The sequence below is a fragment of the Trichosurus vulpecula genome, chromosome 1 (genome assembly GCF_011100635.1).
Source record: "Trichosurus vulpecula isolate mTriVul1 chromosome 1, mTriVul1.pri, whole genome shotgun sequence".
In the NCBI taxonomy this organism is placed as follows: Eukaryota; Metazoa; Chordata; class Mammalia; order Diprotodontia; family Phalangeridae; genus Trichosurus; species Trichosurus vulpecula.
In genome coordinates, this window is record NC_050573.1 from 54,473,269 (window position 1) to 54,493,919 (window position 20,651).

At 51.9% G+C, this 20,651-nt stretch overlaps 1 protein-coding gene across 3 annotated transcripts in view; it reads left to right on the forward strand.

The window, feature by feature from the left end:
- The first annotated feature begins 5,536 nt into the window (after positions 1-5,536).
- The window catches only part of FCHO1 (FCH and mu domain containing endocytic adaptor 1), a 52,809-nt gene continuing 37,694 nt past the window's right edge, over positions 5,537-20,651 (forward strand). For 2 of the 3 annotated variants that reach the window (XM_036741983.1, XM_036741985.1), the window contains exons 1-2: positions 12,373-12,517; positions 14,896-15,066. In XM_036741983.1, the coding sequence (XP_036597878.1) occupies positions 15,040-15,066 (27 nt within the window). In that variant the 5' untranslated portion in view covers positions 12,373-12,517; positions 14,896-15,039. Of the gene's footprint in view, positions 5,561-12,372; positions 12,518-14,895; positions 15,067-20,651 lie in introns of those variants that run through there. The other variant, XM_036741984.1, reaches the window with a different exon arrangement.

The following is a 20,651-nucleotide window of genomic DNA, read 5'->3' on the forward strand; positions in this document are numbered from 1 at the left end:
GGTTTGGGTAAGGCATAGAGTGCTGCATTGTGAAGCAGAGGGCAGTAGCTCAACCATATCTATGTATGAGAAAAGTCATTCGTGCAGCTGTAGGGAAGATGGATTGGGGGCAAGGAGAGAAGGGAGGCAGGATGGTTGTTTGGAGCCAGGCAGGGCTTGGAGTGCCGGCTGTGTCTGCGTCAGAGTGGGGGCTGTGGGAAAAGAGGGGAGGGTGACAGGTCTTAGAGATATGTGTGAGGGACAGTGATGGGGGCCTGAGAATTGTATAGAAGGGGCAGAGGGGACGCTCACAGGTCAGAAGTGACTTGCTTAGGGTCACACAGCTAGTTAAATGTCTGAGGCTGGAATTGAACTCAGGTTTTCCTGACTCCAGGCCTAGTGCTTTATCCTCTGTGCCCCCTAGCTGCCTCTGAGTTGGAAGGGGCCATAAAGATGCAGACCTGGAGCCCAGGAGAAAAGGTCAGGGCTGAAGCTAAATCTTTGGGGGGGAGTCCTTTTCATGGGGGGGTGCCATAGAAACCAAGGGAGTGAATGACAAGCTTTGCCCCTGGGCACAGTGGGTGAGGAGGTGGGGTGTCCGCCTGTGGGTAGAATTGAGGGGGCAGGGGAGGTCTAGTTCTCCCCCAACTCCAATTCCAGGAGGCTTTTTTGTGAGTTTCTTCCCCCCAGCCTCCCCCGCCCCCTAGCTTCACCATCCATTCTCCTTCCCTGCCCCTCTCACCCCCTCACAGACTCTCTTTCCCCTCTGGCCTCAAGATCATAGGATTTAGAGCTGGGAGGGACATTGAAATGGTGAGCCCAACCTCCTTGTTTTCAAGGAGAGAAGACAGAAGTTAAGTCACTTAACCTTCACAGAGGTTGTGACTTCCCCAAGGTCACACAGCTAGGCATGGCAGAACCGATATTTGATCACAGGCTTCTAGATTTCCAGCCATCTAGGCCAATCCCCTCCATTTCTGGCTGAGGGAACAGGCCCAGAGAGGCCGTGACGGTGGTTATTACCATTATCGGTAAGATCATCACCGTTACTATTACTAACAATAGCTACATTTATGTAATCCTTTTTTTCCCCAAGGTTTGCAAAATGCTTTCCCAACTTCATGTCCTTAGAGCCTCCTGGCAGCCCTGGGTGAGAAGTGGTGATGCTATCTTCCTTCATGAGGAGCTGAGGCCCAGACAAGTTGCCCAGGGTCATCCAGGCAATGGGCTTATGAGGCAGCATTTCAGTGCAGGTCCTCTGATCCAGGGCCAGGCGTCTGTCCACCAGACTTCCCATCCTCCCCCAGAGCAAGGCGGTTTCTTTGGGTAAGGGACCGACTGTGTGCTGAGCTGGACTCTAGCAGCTGGACCTGGTTAGGGTCCTGGGCTAAGTCTGGGGAGCTTCCTTCCAGGGTGTGCTCTGTCTCAAGACCCAATTAGGTTATATGGGGGATGAAGGGAGTGGGAACCCACAGGGAAGAAACAGCCCCACCAGATGCCAGGTTGGTGATGGAGGAGGATCGGAGGGGTTGCTATGACAATTTGACAAAAACTGGGCATGTTGCTACAGTCTATGTCCCAAGAGCTGAGAATGGGTCTTTGGAGTATTGTCCCCAGTTTGCAGGTGAGAAAACTGAGGCATAGAGAGAGAAATGTAGCTGAAGTTTGGAGAAGGGAGAGGGGCCAGGCCAGGACTAGGACCTGGGACTCTTGGCCCCATCTTGGTATAGTGGAAAGACTGGGAGTCAGGAAACTTGTGTTCCAGGCCTGGCTGTGCTACCTGTTGCTCTGTGACCTTTGGCAAGTCCCTACCCCCTTTGGGGCCTCAGTTTCCCTGTCTCTAGAAAGATCTAACCTAATTGCCTCCCTATAACTTCTCCCCATTGGCTCTAATTCTGCCATTTGGGAGCCCACAAACCAAGTCTGTTCCCTCTGCCCTTTGGTATCAAAAAGGTATTGGTTGAGGCTTGCCCCTGGCCTTCTTTCTTTGTACGTCTGTGCCTCTGTTTACACTTTGTTTCGGCAGCTCTGGGACCCTAGGTGGGCCTCTTTCAGGCCCTGGGGGAAACGGGGAGAGGATGTTCTGGACTGCTCAGGAATCCTGACAGCTGCCTGGTCACCATCATATCTGGGGCTCAGAGCTAAAAATAAACTAGGATGGGCTGGGCTCAGGAGCCCAGGAGGTGTGGCAGGACATGGAGAAGGGACTGGAGTTTGAGGTGGGTCTGTTCTGATCCCCTCCGCAGTCCTGGGAGCAGGCCTTCAGGCAGAGGCCCAGAGGAGAGGAATACAGAGGAAAGAGGGGCTGAACTGGGTGGAAGTGAGAAGCCCTAGGTTCAAATCCTGGGGCTGCCATTTGGGTAAATCTCTTCAGCTCTCTGGGCCTCAGTTTCTTTGCGAAATGAAAGAAATCATAAGCTAATAGAAAAATTGAATCCATAGACTCAGAGTTGGACATTCTGCCCTGGTTGGGTTACATCTGCAGCAGAGTATTCTAGGCACCATATTTTAGAGCAGGCATTGATAAACTGGAAAGAATCCAGGGAAGGATGACCAGGATAGTGAAGGACCTTGAGATGTCACCATTCGAGGGTCAGCTGGAGGGAGTGGGGAGTTTTAGTCTGGAAAAGATGTAGAGAGGGAGGTAGTTAGCTTTTACTGTTTGAAAGGCCGTCATGATGGGCGAGGCAGGGATGGACTTATCCTGCGTAACACCAGGGGCCACACCAGGAGCTATGGATGGGAAGCTGCAGATGAGGCAAACTGAGGCCAGCCTTCAGCAAAGGCTATATGACTACTTCTCAAGAAAACGCTGGAGCAAGCGATCTGGATCAGGTATGGACTGGAAGAGACAGTTCATGAGTCCCCCTGCCAGGCTCTCCCTGCCTCTTCAAAGCTTTGGCCATGACAGGTCAGGCTCAAAGTCACACACATACACACACACACACACACACACTCTCTCTCTCTCTCTCTCTCTCTCTCTCTCTCTCTCTCTCTCTCTCTCTAGAACATTAGATCTGGGAAGGTCCTTAGAGAATGTGAGAGCTGGGAGGGCCCTTAGAACATAGGATGGCAGAGCCAGGAGGGCCCTTAGAACACAGGATGGCAGAGCCAGGAGGGCCCTTAGAATGCAGGATGTCAGAGCTGAGAGGGCCCTTAGAATGCAGGATGTCAGAGCTGAGAGGGCCCTTAGAACGCAGGATGGCAGAGCTGGGAGGGCCCTTAGAACACAGGATGGCAGAGCTGGGAGAAAACAAGTATTTCCCAACAGTTGGACCTTGACACTATTCTAGGGCGGGTCTATATCTAGTCATGTATTTTCTCAATCAACAGTTGCTATTAGTTCAATTATGCTCAGATGTTTTAAAAATAATGTTGGTGTTTATGTAGCGTAAATTGTTCATTAATTTATGGAATTATTAATTGGTTGATTGTGACCCAGTCAAGGAGAGTCTAAGAGGGGCACAAGATCCAGGCGCCCACCCTTGCTTTCTGCCAGTGAATTCATCTTTCCATGCTTGTCCCTGGTAGATGCTGGTGTGGTTAAGTAGTGTATAGTCTTAGTCTTGATGCTTCTAATTTATGCCTAAAGGAATGAGACCGCCAGGGGTCCCTTTGGAGGAGGGGGAGAGCCCAGGTTTTTGGATTCTTGCTAGGAAAGACCATGATGGCAGCAAGTGGGAAGTTTGCTTCGAGGCATGGAGAGTCGGGAGGTAAATGATGTGGGGATAAAGGATGGGGTGATGGAGGGAGGTAGACTGGTGGGAAAGAGCCTCGGAAAGGGAGAGGCGCGAAGAGAGTCACTTATGTAACCTTGGATTGGAGTTGGGGGTGCTCAGGCAGGACGGACCGTAGCCAGTGGAAGGCGTGCCAGAGGGCAGGAGTTTGGGGTCCCACTTTGTAGGGTTGGGAGATGGATTAACTCACATCCACGCAATTTAGGTTTAGTTCATTAACATCCGCATTGTCTGAAGGTAATCAGCAACACCTTCGGCTTCAAGACCTTTGGCAGGTCTGAGCTTATCTGAAGCTTACAGACCCGGGCCAGTTAGAAGGTTCGAGGGGCCATTACCTTCAGGCCCAGGGGGCTTCCCCTAAGTTAAGGCACTTCAGGATGTAGCCTCAGTTAATTTATGAGGCAGTTACCAGCAGCTCCTGTGAAACCCTGATTTATGAGGCAGCTTGCAAGTAATTTAAGGTCCCTTCATTTCTGGGACAGTTTATAAGTGACTTCTGGGTTCCCCTTTGCGTTCTTACTACTGTTCCTTTACCCTAGCTCCTTATAAACTTGTTATACTAACGAGGTGGGTGGTTGGGGGGGACCAGAACAAGATAACAATTTCAACACAGCCCTTTAAGGTTCTTCTCATCCCCACAATCCCGAGGTGTATGTGCCACTCCCGTTTTACAGAGATGAAGAAACTTAGGCAAACATGTTAGTGATTTGCCCAGGGTCACACAACTTAAGGGTCTGAGGCTGGATTTGAACTCGGATCTTCTTGACTCCACATCGTGCCACCTAGCTGGCATTCTTTGAGGTTAAAAAGGTCATCTCGCCCTTAACTAGTTTGGGAAGCACTCTCGCTGCCTTTCAATACAGAAGGGCCCTTAAAACAAACCCTAACACATCAGACCTTGGAAGGTTAGAGACCGGACTTTTTGAAAATGAGGAAACTGAGGCTCAGAGAAGGTAAGGGATTTGCACGCGGACATACAGCAAGTCAGAGGTACAGGCTTGAACCCAGGGCTCCGAGCTTCTGCTCCAAGGTCTTTTCTCCCGGGTCACGATGTCTTCCCTGCGGGGCATGGAGGATGGTGCCTAGAATCCTGGAGGCATCTAGTTCAGACCGCGCTATCACCCTCTCACCGCCGAGCTCCCTCCGCTCAGCATCCTTTATGAGGTCATCCAGCCTCCATTTTCATACCTCCAGGGAGGGGCTGCTCACTGCCGTAGGAGGCAGCTGTTCCATTATGGAAGAGCTGCTTGTTGGGAAATTCAGATTCTTTTCCTAGTGGAGGTAGAGAGGGAAAAGGTTTTTCTTTAGAGGGAAATGGCCCTGAAAAGTGGGTTGGGGAGATGAAGAATCTCTCAGGACCTCTGCTTCGGGGTATGGAGCGGGAGAGGTGGTTATTTCTTCTCCTAGCCCTAGCCGTGATTCTCACAATCTCAAATTTTGGGGCAGGGGCTGGCAGGAGGACATTATTTTTTGAAAGAGAGCGATCTCTTTAAGGTATGCAAATCGTTTCCAGTGTCTCCAAGGGAGACAGACCGCCTTCCTGAACTCAGCCAATAGGAAAATGAGGCTGCGAGAGCCACCGCTCAAAACGTACCAATCGCGGGGGAGTGTTGGGCAGCCCCGCCCCCTCTGGAGCTGGGTCCTCTGCTCCGCAAGTCGGTGTGGAGGGGTGGGGGTGGGGGGTGACGGGGAGGCCGCGTGGGCCCCGCCCGCAGGTGGGCGGAGCCACGGAGGGGCGGGGCTCCGATGCCCAGCGCGCTCGGGTGTCAGTGTCGGCGTCGGCAGGCCCGGAGCCGCAGGTGGCTGCGCCGGCTGGAGAAGGACGTTGCGAGGGCCGCAGGGAGGTGAGTGGCCGCGCTGACCCCGCGGGTCTGGAGGGTGTCCGGGAGCCTACTTTCGCCGCGACCTCAGCTCCAGGGACGGCCTGTGCGGCGAACGAGCCACCCCGCGCCCCCCTGGTCCCCGTGTCCCCGCTGCCTCCGGTGCCCTCTGTTCCTCCAGAATCTGGGAGACGGCTCCGGACCCCTCCGCGTTCCCATCCTTGGGAGAAGCGGCTCCTCCTCCTGCAGCAGCGCCCCCTCCCCTCCCGGAGCATCACCCCCTTCCTTCTCCGCTGAGCAAGCCCCGCTCCCCAGCCGTGACCTCTCTCCATCCTCGTCCCTGCTGTGGTGCTCGGACCCCTCCCACCAGCGGCGTCCCCGTCCCCGCCACCAGAAGCATCGCCCCCTTTCTCCATTCCCCTCTCCCCGAAGCCCCTTCTTCCATTCCCCCAACAATAGCTTCTCATTCCCTTCCCGGGAGCAGCCATCACCAACCCTTCTCTATAAGGAGCGCCAACCCCACCCCTCCTGTATCCATCCTCCTCACTCCCACCCCAGATCCCCGCCTGGGAAGGTGCCAGACTGATGGGCAAAGGGTTCATCACCGATCTGCCCTCCTGCTCAAGGAGACAATGGGGCCTGGGCACCCGGCAGACCTGGAGCCCAAGAGCCCCCAGGGCGGGCGTGGGGGGTGGAGTGTATTATGGAACAGAACCCGGGGCAGTGCGGAGGCCCAAGGTTGGCTGGCTTAGGTGCACCCCTGGCTTTGGACTGCGTGTGTGAGGGTCAGCCTTCCCCGGCATGGGGACCGCGGTCCACCTGAGCTGTAGTGTTAGTGCCAGGCCACTCCCTGCCCTTGGGGCTGGGGGCATCCTTGCTGGGGCTGAAGGGTTGGCAGGCTGGCACGGGGTCCGTGTCCGCTGTGTGGCAGCTTCAGCAGAGCATCTGCTCCAGGGATTAAAATAAAAATCACATCTTATTCTGTTCACTGACTTGGCAGCTCTACCCAGGAGCTCTGGGGGAGAGGAGGAGGAGGAGGAGGAGGAGGAGGAGGAAGGTGCTATGGATGTATGGATGTGTGTGTGTGTGTGTGTGTGTGTGTGTGTGTGTGTGTGTGTATGTGCAGCAAATCCTCCCAAGAACCTGCCTTTCTCCCAAGGTAGACCTGGTACTGAGCATCTGGCTTGAGCCCAAGCTTGGGGTGGGGAGCAGAATAGCTTAGCTGATTAGGGTTTCGGATTTGTAGTCTGCTATACAACACCCCCATCCAGCACCCCTGGGATAGACAGAAGTTGTGTTTGGCACCTCTGCCTTCTGAGAATCACCCAGTCTTACTCTGAGTTAGGAGATGATGGAGGGCATCTGGGGCCCCAGCCCTGACAGGTTCAACAGCCATAGTATTTCTTCTCCTCCATAGCCACCTCCACTTCCAAGCTCTGGGCCAAGAGCTCCAGAGACATGGGTTCTATCCCCAAGTCCCCTCCTGCCTAGATGTGTTAAATTCCCCTATCTGAGCTTTAATTTCCATATCTGTAAAATAGGGTTCATGTACTTACACTAATAATAAATTGCTATGAGGTCAATACTTACAAAAAGCATTATGCTAAAGACTACTAGACTTGAAGCCTAGCACAGGTATATACTAATAGCTGTGTGACCTTGGGCAAATGCTTCCCCTCTCTGGGCCTGAGCTTCTTGGTTGTTCAGCCGTGTCCGACTCTCCATGACCCCATTTTGGAGTTTTCTTGGCAAAGATACTGGAATGGTTTGCCATTTCCTTCTCTAGTTCATATTACAGATGAAGAAACTGAGGCAAATGGAGTTAAGTGACTTGCCCAGGGTCATGCAGCTAGTTAATGTCTGAGGCCAGATTTGAACTCAGGAAGATGGGCCTGAGCTTGACCGCCTATCTGTCAGATGGAGGTGATCGTTTCACTCGCTGCCAGTGTGGCTTTGGACAAATCATCTCTTTGGGTCTGTTTCCTTTTCTAAAATGAAGGTGTTGGACAAATGATCTCTGAGGTCCTTTCTGACTAATAAGCCTATTATTTATATATATATATATAGATATAGATATAGATATAGATATACATATGTAATGTGTGTGTATATGTATATATCCATGCACATATATATATATATATATATATATATTTCAGCTACTGGCACTTTAAAATTGTTTTGAGAATAGTGTTTTATAAACCTTAAAACACAAAAAAATGTAAGCTGTCAGTCTCTGTAGAATGAGGGGGGTAGAAGAGGGCCCTCCCAGCTCTGACATCCTGTGTTCTAAAGTCCCTTCTGTGTTCTAAGGTCCTTCTCAGCTCTGACATTCCAGATTCCAAGGCCTCTCACCACTCTGACATTCCATATTCTAAGGCCCTCCCGGCTCTGACATTATGTGTCCCGACTCCGATATTCCATGTTCTAAGATCCCAGTCCAGTTGTGACATTCTAAAGGCCCTCACATTCTATGACTGGAATATGAGGCAAGAGAGATTCCAGCCCTCACCTAGCCCCACCTGGGCTGTGGGAGGGGGAACTTGCTGGCCAGCATCCTCACCCCCATAGGGTGTTTCCTGACCCACATACCAGGCCTGTGCCTTGAGGAGGCTGTGCACCCACGCCTGGGAGCAGGTTTGGCCTCTGGGTGTGGTTGGCATGCACTTCCCCCCTCGTGTGGCTGTTTTCCCGATCTTGCAAAGCTGGATAGCTCCTGCCTCCCTCCCACCTGACAGTGAGCATCTCTATCCCTGGGAATGGTACAGCCAGACAAATCCCAGGCTACCTGGCTCTGGGTCACTGCTTAGGGCACTGGAAGAAGTGAGTCCCATTTCTGGTTCAATTCTGGGGACCTCAGCCTTGCAAACATAGAATCTCTAAGTGGGAGTGGTTAGTGAGGGAAGTACTGGGCAGTTGTGACTTTTCCAGAATCTTGGAGGTCTGTTCTGACCCATCTCCTCCTGCGACTGCCTCAGGAAGGGGCATAGACTCTTCTAGGGGAAGGGAGGTACAAGTGTCCGCCATCCATTGGAACACCAGACAGTTTATTACATGATGTTTTCCCCTTTTTCTTGATAATACCTCCCTGGAGTGAACTCCTTCTGCAGAGTCCTGATCAGAATTCAGGGCAGGTGTGGGAGGGACAATCGCTAAGTGTTTGGTAAACCTTCCCTCCCCTTGGGAGGTTGAGGCTTCTGCCCTTGGGGGCCCCATGCCTGGATCTCCTCCACTGGCCACGACCCCTTGCTCCCCTCCCCTCCCTAGCCTTACCATCTCTAGCAGTCCCTGCCCCCAGGCAGAGTGGGGGGAGCTGAAGAGATCCTGGGGCATGCAGTAACCCTTATCTGGCTTTCTATAGCATTGAAGCTTTACAAAGGAGTTTCCTTATCACAACACAGTAAAAGAAGCCAGGCAACTATTCTTTTTTGGCCTTTTAAAATTTGAATCTCTATCTCTTGTTTTTACATAATTTCATTTCCCAATATGTCTCTCTTCCCTTCCCCACCCAGTGAGCCATCCCTTATGACAAAAGAAGAGAAATAGGTATTGAACCAGTGATCTGTTGGTATAGGGAACTCCTGTAGAAGAAAACACCCTCCATCAGTGCAGGTTAGCACCTTAAAAAAATTTTTTTTTTCCTACAAATCAGTCCTAGAGTTGCCTAGAGCACTGAGCAGTTAAGTGCTTAGCCAGTGTAGGTCAGATGCAGGATTTGAACTTGGATCTTCCTGGCTTTGAAGCTGGCTCTCTATCCACTGTACCAAAAAACCCCAAACCAAACAACAAACCAAAAGTCAGCAAAACTAAGCAGGACCCTGGCCAAGCCCAACAGTATGTGCAGCTTTCCACACTCATAGTCCCCCAATTCTGCAATGAAGAAAGAAATATTCTTCTAGCTCATCATAATTACCCAAGGGGCAGTTCTGATCATCATTATTGGCCTTTAATATTCCAGTGGAAGGGGCATCAGCTCAGGAATTGGAGGATCCGGGTTCAAATCCCACCTTGGACATTTGTTCCTAACTGTGTGACCTTGGGCGAGTCACTTAACTTCCCTAGGGCTCAGCTCCCTCACCTGTAAAGTTCAGGGCTTGGCCTCCAGGGCTTCAGAGGTCCCTTCCAGCCCCAAACCTCTGATCTTATTTACATCATTGCAGTCCTTGCGGTTAACATTGTACACAGGGTATCCCAAAAATCTTAGTGCAGGTGGAAGCTTGACTGCTTTCCTGATTCTTCTCGCTTCGCTTTCTTTTTAAAGAGTATTTAATTGTTCCCCGATTCCATGTAAAGATAATTTTTAACATTCATTTTTTAAAAACTTTGAGTTCCAGATTATCTCCCTCCCTCCATTACCACCCCCTGCCCCAGATGGTAAGAATTTGATGTAAGTTATGTATGTTGTTAAGGCATGAACAGATTTCCATGTTCATCTTATGATCTCACTTCACTTTCACCACAAATATGTTTATTCCCATCTTATAGATAAGGAAACTGAGCCCAGCAGGTAAAGCGACACAGGTTAAAAGTGGCAGCCCCACGCCCTGTGGTCTGTGAGCCCCCTTTGGCCCCTGTGAATTATTCTTGGAGTCCCCGTGTTGGGGAACTCTTCAGCTTGGATGTTCTATGTCTCGAGGTTCCAGTTCTACCTTCTGTGTTCAATATTCTAAAGTCCTTTCCAGCCCTGCCGCTTTATATTCCATGTTCCCGAGGCCCACTCAGTTCTGATATTGTGCGTTCTATGATTCGGTGAACACTGCCCAGCTCTTTCCTGTATCTATTAACAAGCATTTATTGAGGACTTATTATGTGTTAAGCACTGGGGGACAAAGAAGGGCAAAAACATGGGCCCTGCCTTCAGGGAACTCACACGCCGATGGAGGGGACACCATGGCAATAGCTGTGTCTGGGGCAGACAGGTGCAGTGTGAATCCTCCCTCATGCTGTGGTGTTGTCCCCAGGAGGGAAGGGCAGAGCAGGCCCTCCAGCCATCTCTGCCAGGTCCTTCCAGTCCCCTGACCTCTGCCCATGGCCCTCCTGTACTTTCATGAACTCCCTGACCCAGAGGCCCAGCCAGAGCATCCCCTCTTGTTCGGTTCTGCTGAGCTGGTTCCCATCCAGGGCAGTGCTGTCTCTGGGACTTTCCCAGATGCTTCTGGTCCCCTCCACCCCAGGCTTGGGAAGGAGAGGATATGGAACGTGGGCCTTCCCTCTCTGGGGACCCTGGGGAAGTTTTGTCCCTGGAGAGATGACCCAGGCTTCATGTGAAGCTCGAGGGATTCAGGTCAGACACAGGGCTGGACTGGATTCTCTTTCAAGTCCTCTCTGAAGCCTATGATCCTTCAAGGAAGGGAAGCTGGCTTTGGAGTCTGGAGACTCCTCCAGAGCCCTCGATGCATGAGAAGAGCTTAATGATAATCATAGTCCCCACCGATGTTATATCCTAGGATTACAAAGTACTGTCCATGGTCCATCATCTCATGTGAGACTTAAAGTCGCCCTGGGAGAGAGGCCAGGCAGGGGTGATTACCACCATTTTATAGATGGGGGGGTCACCCAAGGTCACACAGTCAGGGACAGAGAGTCCTGGTGCCTTGGAGTGAGGCCTGGACTTGAGGCTCTGTGTGACTGTGGGTCAGCCACTTCACCTCTAGGAAGTGGAGAACTAGATGACCTCTGAGGCAGGGAGGTGGCCCAGTGGGTAGCTCACAGGTCCTGGAGTCAGGATGACCTGCGTTCAAATCTGGCCTTAGACACTTCCTAACTGTGTGAACCTAAGGAAGTCACTTCACTGCCATCTGCCTCAGTGTCCTCATCTGTAAAGTGGAGATAACAGCAGCACCTCCTTCCAGGCTTATGAGGATCAGATGAGATAACAGTTGTGTGCTAAGCATACTACCCAGCATACAGTAGGAGATTAATAAGTGCTTGTTCCCTCACAGCTTGTGACTAGAACCCAGGTCCCCTACATCTCACCGCTCCAGGCTGGTGGACCTTTCTGTGGTCGAAGAGTAGGCCTGCCCAGTTACAAGACTCAGGGTCATCCCACTAGCTAGAGAGATGCTGGTGACATCTAGGGGGACACCCCCAGGGTGGGGGTGGGAAGAGAGACCCTAGTGTTTTTAGAGGCATTGTGGGAAGAGCATTGGCCTTGGAGCCAGGAGACATGCATTCAAATCCTGACTCCAGTGTTTAGTAATTGGCCAGCCCTGGATAAGGTTTCCTTAACTTCCCCAAGACTTAGTTTCTTCTGTCTCTACAGTGGGTACAATGCACTGTTCCCCTTACTATAGGCGTTATAGGGAAAGAGCTTGGTGAACTTTGACGCCCTATAGAAATGGGAATTATTGTCACAAACAAAACAAAACTGCACTTCCATGATGTTTTCTCCTTCTGAAAGTGTCTTATCTGCCCACATCCCCAGGGCAGACCTTTAACCCCCCAACTCTGAGCTTGGATACTTGGGGATCTGGCCCACTGGGTGTCTTACTGGATCGTAGTTTAGCATTAGAAAGGATAGTCTGATGTCTTAATTTTACCAATGAGAAAACTTCCCCACAGAGGGGAAGGACTTAGGTATCAGGCAGGCAGTGAGTGGCAAAAGCTAGAATTAGAAGCCAGGCCCCTTCCTAACCTGCCCCAGCTGATCCTGTTTGGGGTGGTGGGTCTGATCGCTCTCCTCTCTACACACACACCCAGGAGCAGCTGTGGGTGTGCAGAGACGGAGTTGGGGCAGGAACCCTCCTTCTTCCTGCCAGGGCCTCAGCCCAGTACCCAGGTGTCAGGCCCCACACAACAGTCTCTTGTGCGGGCGGAAGTGAGCCGAGCTGAGGCCTCACTGCTCCTGTCTCAGTTTCTACGTCTTCTCTGGGGACATCTATCAAGCTCCTGCCCCTTCTCCTTGGTGTCCTTCCCCCCAACCCCCCGCCAGGAAGTCTGAGGATGGAGAAAGCTAATGGGCACCTGATCTAGCAGCCCTGGGTGAGTCCTGGCAGCCACAGCCTTGCCCCCTTGTTCCTCCCTCCTTCTGCCGGTGTCATGGGCAGCCACATGGAATGAGTACATCCCCTGGGCACTCCCTGATCCTGGGGTTTCAAGAGGGAAATGGCTTCTTTTCCTGGTTTGGGGGGGTGAGTAGCTACCGAGGGTAGGCAAGCCAACCTTAGAGGCTGAAGGAAGCAAAAGGAGGTCCAGCCGCAGACTCCTAATCAGGGGCTGGGAGGTGAGGCTGTTGATTGCAGCCACATCATGGGGGCTCTGGTTGACTCTCTGTGACATCTCAGCCTCTCTGCCGCATCTCTCCTCTGGCCAAGCGGAGCCAGTGTTTCTGCCTGGCTCTGAAGCAGCAGGCCTTTCACCTCCCCTCTCCCTCTCCCACCAGTCCTTCTCCTGGGCTCCACACTATGTCTGAATGTTGTCAGTGATTTGATTGGGACCCCCTCCCTATTGTCTGAACACTGCCTAGGCCACAGAACAATTCACAGAACAAAGAATGAGAGATGCAGGTGGGGAATAATCTTAGAACCTAGGATATCAGAAGGGAAGGGTCTTGGAATGTGGAATGTCAGAGCTGGGAGGACCTTTAGAACATAAAATGTCAGGGCTTGGAGGGTCCTTACAACATAGAATATAGACTGTCAGAGCTATTATGATCCTTAGAACTAGGACCAGGACTATCAGACCTGGTAGGGCCCTTAGAACACAGAATGTCAAGGCTGGGAAGGCCTTAGAACACAGGATGTTAGACCTGGTAGGGCCCTTAGAACACAGAATGTCAGAGCTGGGAGGGCCCTTAGAACACAGAATGTCAGAGCTGAGAGGGCCCTTAGAACACAGAATATAGACTGTCAGAGCTATTATGATCCTTAGAACTTGGACCAGGACTGTCAGATCTGGAAGGGCCCTTAGAACATACAATGTCAAGGCTGGGAGGGCCCTTAGAACACAGGATGTCAGAGTTGAGAGGGCCCATAGAATCCAGAATGTCAGAACTGTGAGAGCCCTTAGAATACAGAATATAGACTGTCAGAACTATTATGATCCTTAGAACTTGGACCAGGACTGTCAGATCTGGAAGGCCCTTATAAATCATTCGCTTAGAGGCAACTGGTGAGACAGTGGAGAAAACACTGGGCCTGGAGTCAGGAGGACCTGAGTTCAAATCTAGCCCCAGACACTAGCTGTGTGACCTTGGGCAAATCACTTTACCTCAGTCTGCCTCAGTTTCTTCATCTGTAAAATGGACATGATAAAGCCCCTCCCTCTCAGAGTTGTTGTGAGTATAAAATTAGATTATATTTGTTAAGTGCTTAGCAGCGTGCCTGGTGCATAGTAGGAGTTATAAAGATGCTTATTCCCTTCTGTGTCCCCTCCCTACCCCAGTTCAGCCTTGCATGTTACAAATGAGACTAAGGCCCAGATGGGGCAGTGAGCTGCTTGGCATCCCAGCCAGGACCTGTCCCATTCCTCCAGCGCCCTCCACTTCCTGCTTCTCTTCCTCGCCTCCCATCCAGCTACCCTGCCAGCTTTCAGGGTGCTCGTCTCTGTTTTTAGTTAGTTAGAGTGTCTGTCCAGAGAACAACCCGGCGTTCCCCAGCTGCTACAGGCACCCAGCTTCCACCTCATGCATTATGAATCTCTCCCCGGCTCCTATGACAGCCACCAGGGCCCTGGCTGGGGGCAAGGTTGCCAAGAACACCAATACTGCCCCCACCCCCACCCCAGAAGGGCCCTTAGCACACAGAACACTGATTATCAGGCCCAGAGGGGCCCCTAGAGGCTAGCCAGGCCAGCGCCCCTCCCCCAGTTCACAAATGGAAGAAGCTGAGGCCCAGAAAGGCCAAGGAGTTTCCCCAATGTCAGATTGTGAGTTAGTGATAAAACTGGGAAGTACCCTTCTAAACCCTGCACTTGGCACGCTGCCTGCCATGTAAGAAATGCCATGTCATGCTTAATAAATAATTGTGCTTTGCTCAATTGAACTGTCTAGGAGGGGAGAGACCTTTCCCTACAAGAGGGAGCAGACCTCTAGCAGCTTCCCTGGGGTATAGGGAACACGCTAAGCCTTGGGATGCTCTGCTGACCGGCAGCCTTGCCGTCCTCTCTTCAGGACACTGCCCGCCAATCACTGCCCTGGCTGACACTGATGGGACCTCACACCAAGAGAGCCCAGATGTCTGAGCCAGGCCCTGTCCCCAAAGGCCTCCCTCCTCTCCCTCTACCTCCCAACCTGGCCAGCCACCGTTTCTGTCCTCCAACCAGCTTCAGGCACTGTGGGGGGAAGGAACTGTATTCACCAAGCCTTCTCTCCTCCCCACTTTCAATTCCTCATTGGGTCCCCCCTTCTCCTCTGCCCGTAGGGATGAGGAAAGAAAAACAGAGTGGAATTCTCCCCCCTCCTCCAGGGGCTGAAGCCAGGGCTGCAGCAGGGATTGACTTGAGCTGGTTTCCTCTAGAGTGAGTGACCACAAGAAGGGTCTTCGAGAGACCGGCCAGCAGCCACAATGTCCTATTTTGGGGAGTACTTTTGGGTAAGTAAAGCTTCTTGTATTGTTAGGGGAGAGGTGCGCTTGCCGAGACTGAGCTTTGATTCTGGTTGGGGGTTGGTGCAAATGGGTATCTGTGGGATGGCAGCTGGTACCCGGGGCTGGTCTATTTACTCTTTCCTGAGTGGGCCCTCCGTACTGGTGGGAGAAGACTCTGAATTAGAAGAAAGAGAGGAACAGCCTGAGATGCTGCCTTTGGAGAGCTCCAGTCCAAGGGAATAGATGGTTACCCTGGAAAGAGATTTTAGAGCTGGGTTCAAATCCCAGCTCTACTATTTCCTGCCCATCAGCCTTTGGGCAACCCTCTCTGAACTTCTGTAAAATGGAGGGCTTGTACTAAATGATCTGTAAGTTTCCTTCTAGTTCTCAATCCCCAGGGAGAGAGGATGAGGAAGACATAAGGCCCGTACTCTTAAGCCAGTTGGAGGAGCAGGCATAGCCCTGAACTTGGGTGGGTAGAGGATGAAATCCAAAATGGTGGACAGGTTTAATCAAGGAAGACTTCCTGGAGAAGAGTTCGTATAGGAGGGATCCTGGCCACGGATCCCTCCACATCTTCACACTGAATCTCCTACACTGGGATCCCCTCAGAGTGGGGGACTCTCTGAGCAGGCTTTGGGGCCCTGGCTGAAGTTCCCAGGGCTAGAGATGAGGTCTCTGCCCCCTGGTCACCCCCTCACCTTGGCTGCTCTTCTTCCATGTCGGGAATTGTTCTGGGCTGAGGGAATTTCCAGACCATTCCTGACCCAGAAATGATTGGGGAATTTTTCCTTGTCTTCCCATCTCTCTCCACTTTCCCTGTAACTGACTCCCCCTCTTCCCATGAACCTTTGAGGCCACAGGACTCCTTAGAGCCTTTAGAGCTGATTTCCCATAGGGAAGAAGGGGGCTATCCCTTGGGGGAGATTGGGGGGTGGGCTTAAGACCTCCTCTCTTCGTCTTTTCTACAGGCTCACTAGCTCTGCCAAAGGGAGACCCAGGTTGCCGAGTAACCAGTTGCCCCTAGCAACAGAGCCAGGAAGAGGCAGCTCAGCTTCTCAACCTCTACTTACAGCCTGGGGCCAGGGTCCCCTTCCTTAAAGGGGCCATACTTCCCTCTCCCCCATACCCTGGCCTTCCACAGGGTCTGTCTCCAGCCTTGCTGGGGATGCAGGAGAAATCATCCACTGCCCCCCTTGCCCAGAGGAAGCAGGTCTCTTCTCCCCCTTCTCTTAGAAATGAGATGGGCTTTGAGATCCTGTCGTCAGTGAGCACAGCTGAGGCTCATGGAGAGAAAGGGTCCTCCCACTCCTCAGCAGCCCAGGGCCTCCTGGAAGGGACAGGCTTTGAGGGAATCGAGAGAGTCAGGCAGGTGGAAGGTAGGATCGGGAGATGGGAGACCTGGGTTCTGATCCATCGGCAGCCACTGACTGTGTGATCTTCACCGAGTCCCTTTCTCCCTCTCTCACCTCTTTCCTCATCTATAAAATAAGAGGGTAGGACTTTTTAGTCTTTCAGGCTGCCTCCCTCCTGTGACATTCCATGGCTCACTTCAAACAAAGAGTCTTCTCTCCTGTCCCTGAGGCCTATTCTCAGTCCCTGTGCCTTTTGGAATCCCAAGATGAGAAGGAGCCCAGTGCCCAGTTTGTGGCTGTTGCTATTGCTGCTCACCAAGGCTGGGCTTCAGGGCAAGAGACAGATGGCAGGCAGGGCTCATGTCAGGGGGCCTTCCTGGGTCCCTGTCTAGCCACTGACAGCAGGTGCCCAGCACTGCCTGGCTCATGCTGGCACTGCTAAGAAGCCCATACTCCTGTTGGTCAGGGTGCCCACTACCTGGTTAGCAGTTTGCAGTGAGGGCCATCTAGGCTAGGGAAGAAAGGGGCGGCAAACCAAGAAGAAAGTCTTGCAGGCAGGGTGCTTCCAAGACACAGCTCACTAAGTCCTGTTGTGGCCAGAGTGCTTTATGAGGTTCCGCAGGAGAGAATGAACTGAATGGAGCTAGAGAATGTCAGAGCTGGGCAGGCCCTTAGAACCCAGATTGTCAGAGCTTGGAGGGCCTTTAGAGCATGGAATATCGGAGCTGGGAAGGCCTTTAGAACATGGCAGGCCAGTGCTGGGAGGGTCCTTAGAAACTTGTTCCACTGCCCTAGTTTTAAAGAGAAGAAAACTTAAGTCCAGAGAGGAAGAGACTTACCCAAAGTCTCACAGCCCGTTAATGTCTAAGGCAGCACTAGGACCCAAGTCTTCTGACTCCTAGCCAAGAAATCTTTCCATTACCTATTGCAGCCTCCCTTCCCCTTCTCTGCTGTCCTTCCCTCACTTTTCCCTCCCTTTTTCTCCTCCCCTCCCCTCTTTACAGGCTCACAAGAAAGATGGGCTCTCACACATGGAAAGATGACTAATAGCATGAGACACGATGTGCTAGTAGCCCATGGGCTGAATAAACAATGAATTCTGTGGGGGCTCAGAGAAAGGAGAGGGTATGTTGGCTGGAGAGGGCAGAGGAAGCTTCCCAGAGGAGATGTGCCCTGAGCTGGGCTTTGAAGTTATTATTTGTGAATTACTTAGTATGTGCCAGGTACTTTGCTAACCAGTGAAAATACAAATAAAAGAAAAAAATGTCCAAACCCAAGCGCAGTCCTTGCCTTTCAGGAGTTTACATCCTGGGGGGAAGACAGCTCAGAAAAGGGATGTGAAAAAAGTGAAGGAGGGGGCTGGAGGACACTTTCGCTAGGGCCTGGTGGTGGAGAAGGCCAGATTGGAGCCAGACAGGAGGAAAAGAGTGAGGGTGCCGGCTTGACTACTTCCTTGAGAACCACTCTGGGAGGAACTGGCCAATCAGAGGCCTGGCCCAACAGGGCAGAGGGGTGTCTTACAGGGTGAGAAGGACTGGGAAAGCCTTGTCACAGAGATAGAGGAGGACCTGCCATCCTGGAGAATCTTAGATAAGCATGAAGGCCGAGGGCACATTTAGGGGTAGGGAGCGAGGGATTGGAGTGTGTGAAGGGAGGACTGAGACTCAGAAGTGGAGATTGGGAGTATCTCCTGGGGGGCATTGGATGTGAGGCCTCGGGGCTGAACTTTCTTTGGTGGGCTATGGTGAGCCATGGAAAGTGTTTGAACTTGAGGGAGATTTCGTTAGAAATGGACTTGGAGACTGGGGCACTGAATGTGAGGCTTAGGGGTTGAACTTTCGTTAGTGGGCTATGGTGAGCCATGGAAAGTGTTTGAAGAGATCTGATCAGACGTGGACTTTAGGGAGATGAATCTAGAGGCCTATGGAGAGACAGAGACTGGACACAAGAAAAGAAGTTGTTGCATTGGCAACAGAGACTGTGGGATGGAGAGGAGATGAGTAGAAGAAATATTCTGGAGAACAACCAGGATTTGGGGCGTAATTGAATGTGAGGAGGTGGCATCTAGCCTTGGTGATGGTGAGATGGCGGGCCCCTGGCAGGGATAGGCATGTCAGTAGGAGGGATAGGTTGTGGGGGAGCAGCAGAGGCTCTGGCCAGCTGTGTCCATTCCCATGGAACCTGAGAGAGTGGCTAATGGCAGTTAGCATTTCTTTGTGTCTTCCCTAGGCCTGAGCCAGCCTCGGACTCATACAGCAATTTTTCCAAAAAAAAATTGGGGGAAATTCTGATGGACTGTGCCTGACACAGTGCCTGTGTCTAGTAGGTGTCTAATAAATGCTTATAGATTGCTCAATTGGTTAATTAAAGCTTGCCGAATGAATCAAATTGAGTTGTGATGTGAAGAGGCATCAGCAGCATGACAGAGGTCTCCAGGAGAGTCAATGGCATCTCCGATTGTGGTCAGGGAAGCAGGCCACGCATGGACAGGAGGGTGGTAGCCTCTCTGTTCTCGGCCCTGGTCAGACCATAGCAGGTGTATCCTTTCACTTCTGGGTGCCTTGGTTTAGGGGGGACATGGACAAGCTAGAAAAGAGCCTGGTCCATGGCTGGTGATTAATAAATGCTTATTGAGGGGCAGCTAGGTGGCGCAGTGAGTAGAGCACCAGCCCTGAAGTCAGGAGGACCTGAGTTCAAATGCGGCCTCAGACACTTGACACACTTACTATCTGTGTGACCTTGGGCAAGTCACTTAACATCAATTGCCCTGCCTTCCCCCCTGCAAAAAAAAAAATGCTTATTGATTGATCAGAGGGGATGGGGAAGGGCTTTCAGTTCAGGCCATAAACAAAGCAGTTAAAGGAGCTGGGGGCATTTACCTTAGAAAGAGACAAGTCTGGGCTGGCACGGTGTCTATCTTCTGTGTGGTAGATGTGGTAGATGTGTTGTGGCCCTGGAGGGCAGGGCCAGAAGCAAGGAGACAAGTGTAGGTTGGACTTCCAGAGAATCTTCCTGCTGGATCTAGTGATATCTCCTTGGGGGTCTTCAAGCAAAGACTGGCTGGCCACAGTTTGGATTGGATGGCTGTGCTGAGGTCCCTTCTGACTCTGACATCCTGGGATTCTGGGTTTCTGAATTTGAGGGGACTCAGACAGGCCACTGGGCAGACCCCCTAGGGCCTTTGCATGCCTGCCTGGCACAGGCCAAGCCTGGGGGACTTGGCTGAAGCTAAGCAGCAAAAAGAAAAGCTGTTTTGTGTGACATGCCAGCCAGAACGCTGGGGCTGGAGTCACAGGGGTTGATGTGAACGGGCTCTGTTCTAGCAGGTGCCTGACAGGCAGCCCGCCACCCCCACCCCACCCCAGGCAGCCTCCATCCCGAGCTCTCCGTCTTTCCCCCTCTAGACTCTGGGCCATCTGTCCACCCCACCCCCCAGTCCCTACCACACCCCAGCCCTGGGAGCTGCTTCCATCCCCTGCTCCCAGGCCTGCCAAAGCCCTCCTCGTTCTGTCTCCTCTGCCAAGGACCCCAGTCCTAATCTGACTTTAGCCCTTTCAAAATTCGTGAGATCGTAGGAGCAAGGCCTGAAGAGGACCTGAGGGATCATCTCATCCATCTTACCCCAGATCCTGCCTCTGGCTTTGTAACCCTGGGCAAGTGATCACCCATTCTGCTTGTGCCTTGGTTTCCTCACCTGTAAAATGGGGATAATAACCACACATATCTCACTGGGTTATTTTGAGGATCAAAGGAGAACATATAGGGAAAGCACTTTGTAAACCTGAAAATACTATTGAAATACCAGCTGTCACCATAATCATCGTAGATGTTATCATCACAGCACTGGGCTGGGAATGGCCCTCGTGAGGTTCCTTGCTGACAACCACGGCTGTGTTATCTAGGCGAAAGTGAATTTAGTACCTAGGTTCACATTTCCACTCTGTTCCTCACACTCTTTGTGACTTTGGGCAAATCCATTTCCTGTCCTCGGTCTGTCTTTGAGATGAAATGTCTCAGATGATTTTTAAGGGCCCTCCCATTTTTGACATTCTATGTTCCAAGGGCCCTCCCATTTTTGACATCCTATGTTCCAAGGGCCCTCCCATTTTTGACATTCTATGTTCCAAGGGCCCTCCCATTTTTGACATCCTATGTTCCAAGGGCCCTCCCAGCTCTGACGTCCTGTGTTCTAAGGGCCCTCCCAGCTCTGACATTCAGTGTTCTAAGGGCCCTCCC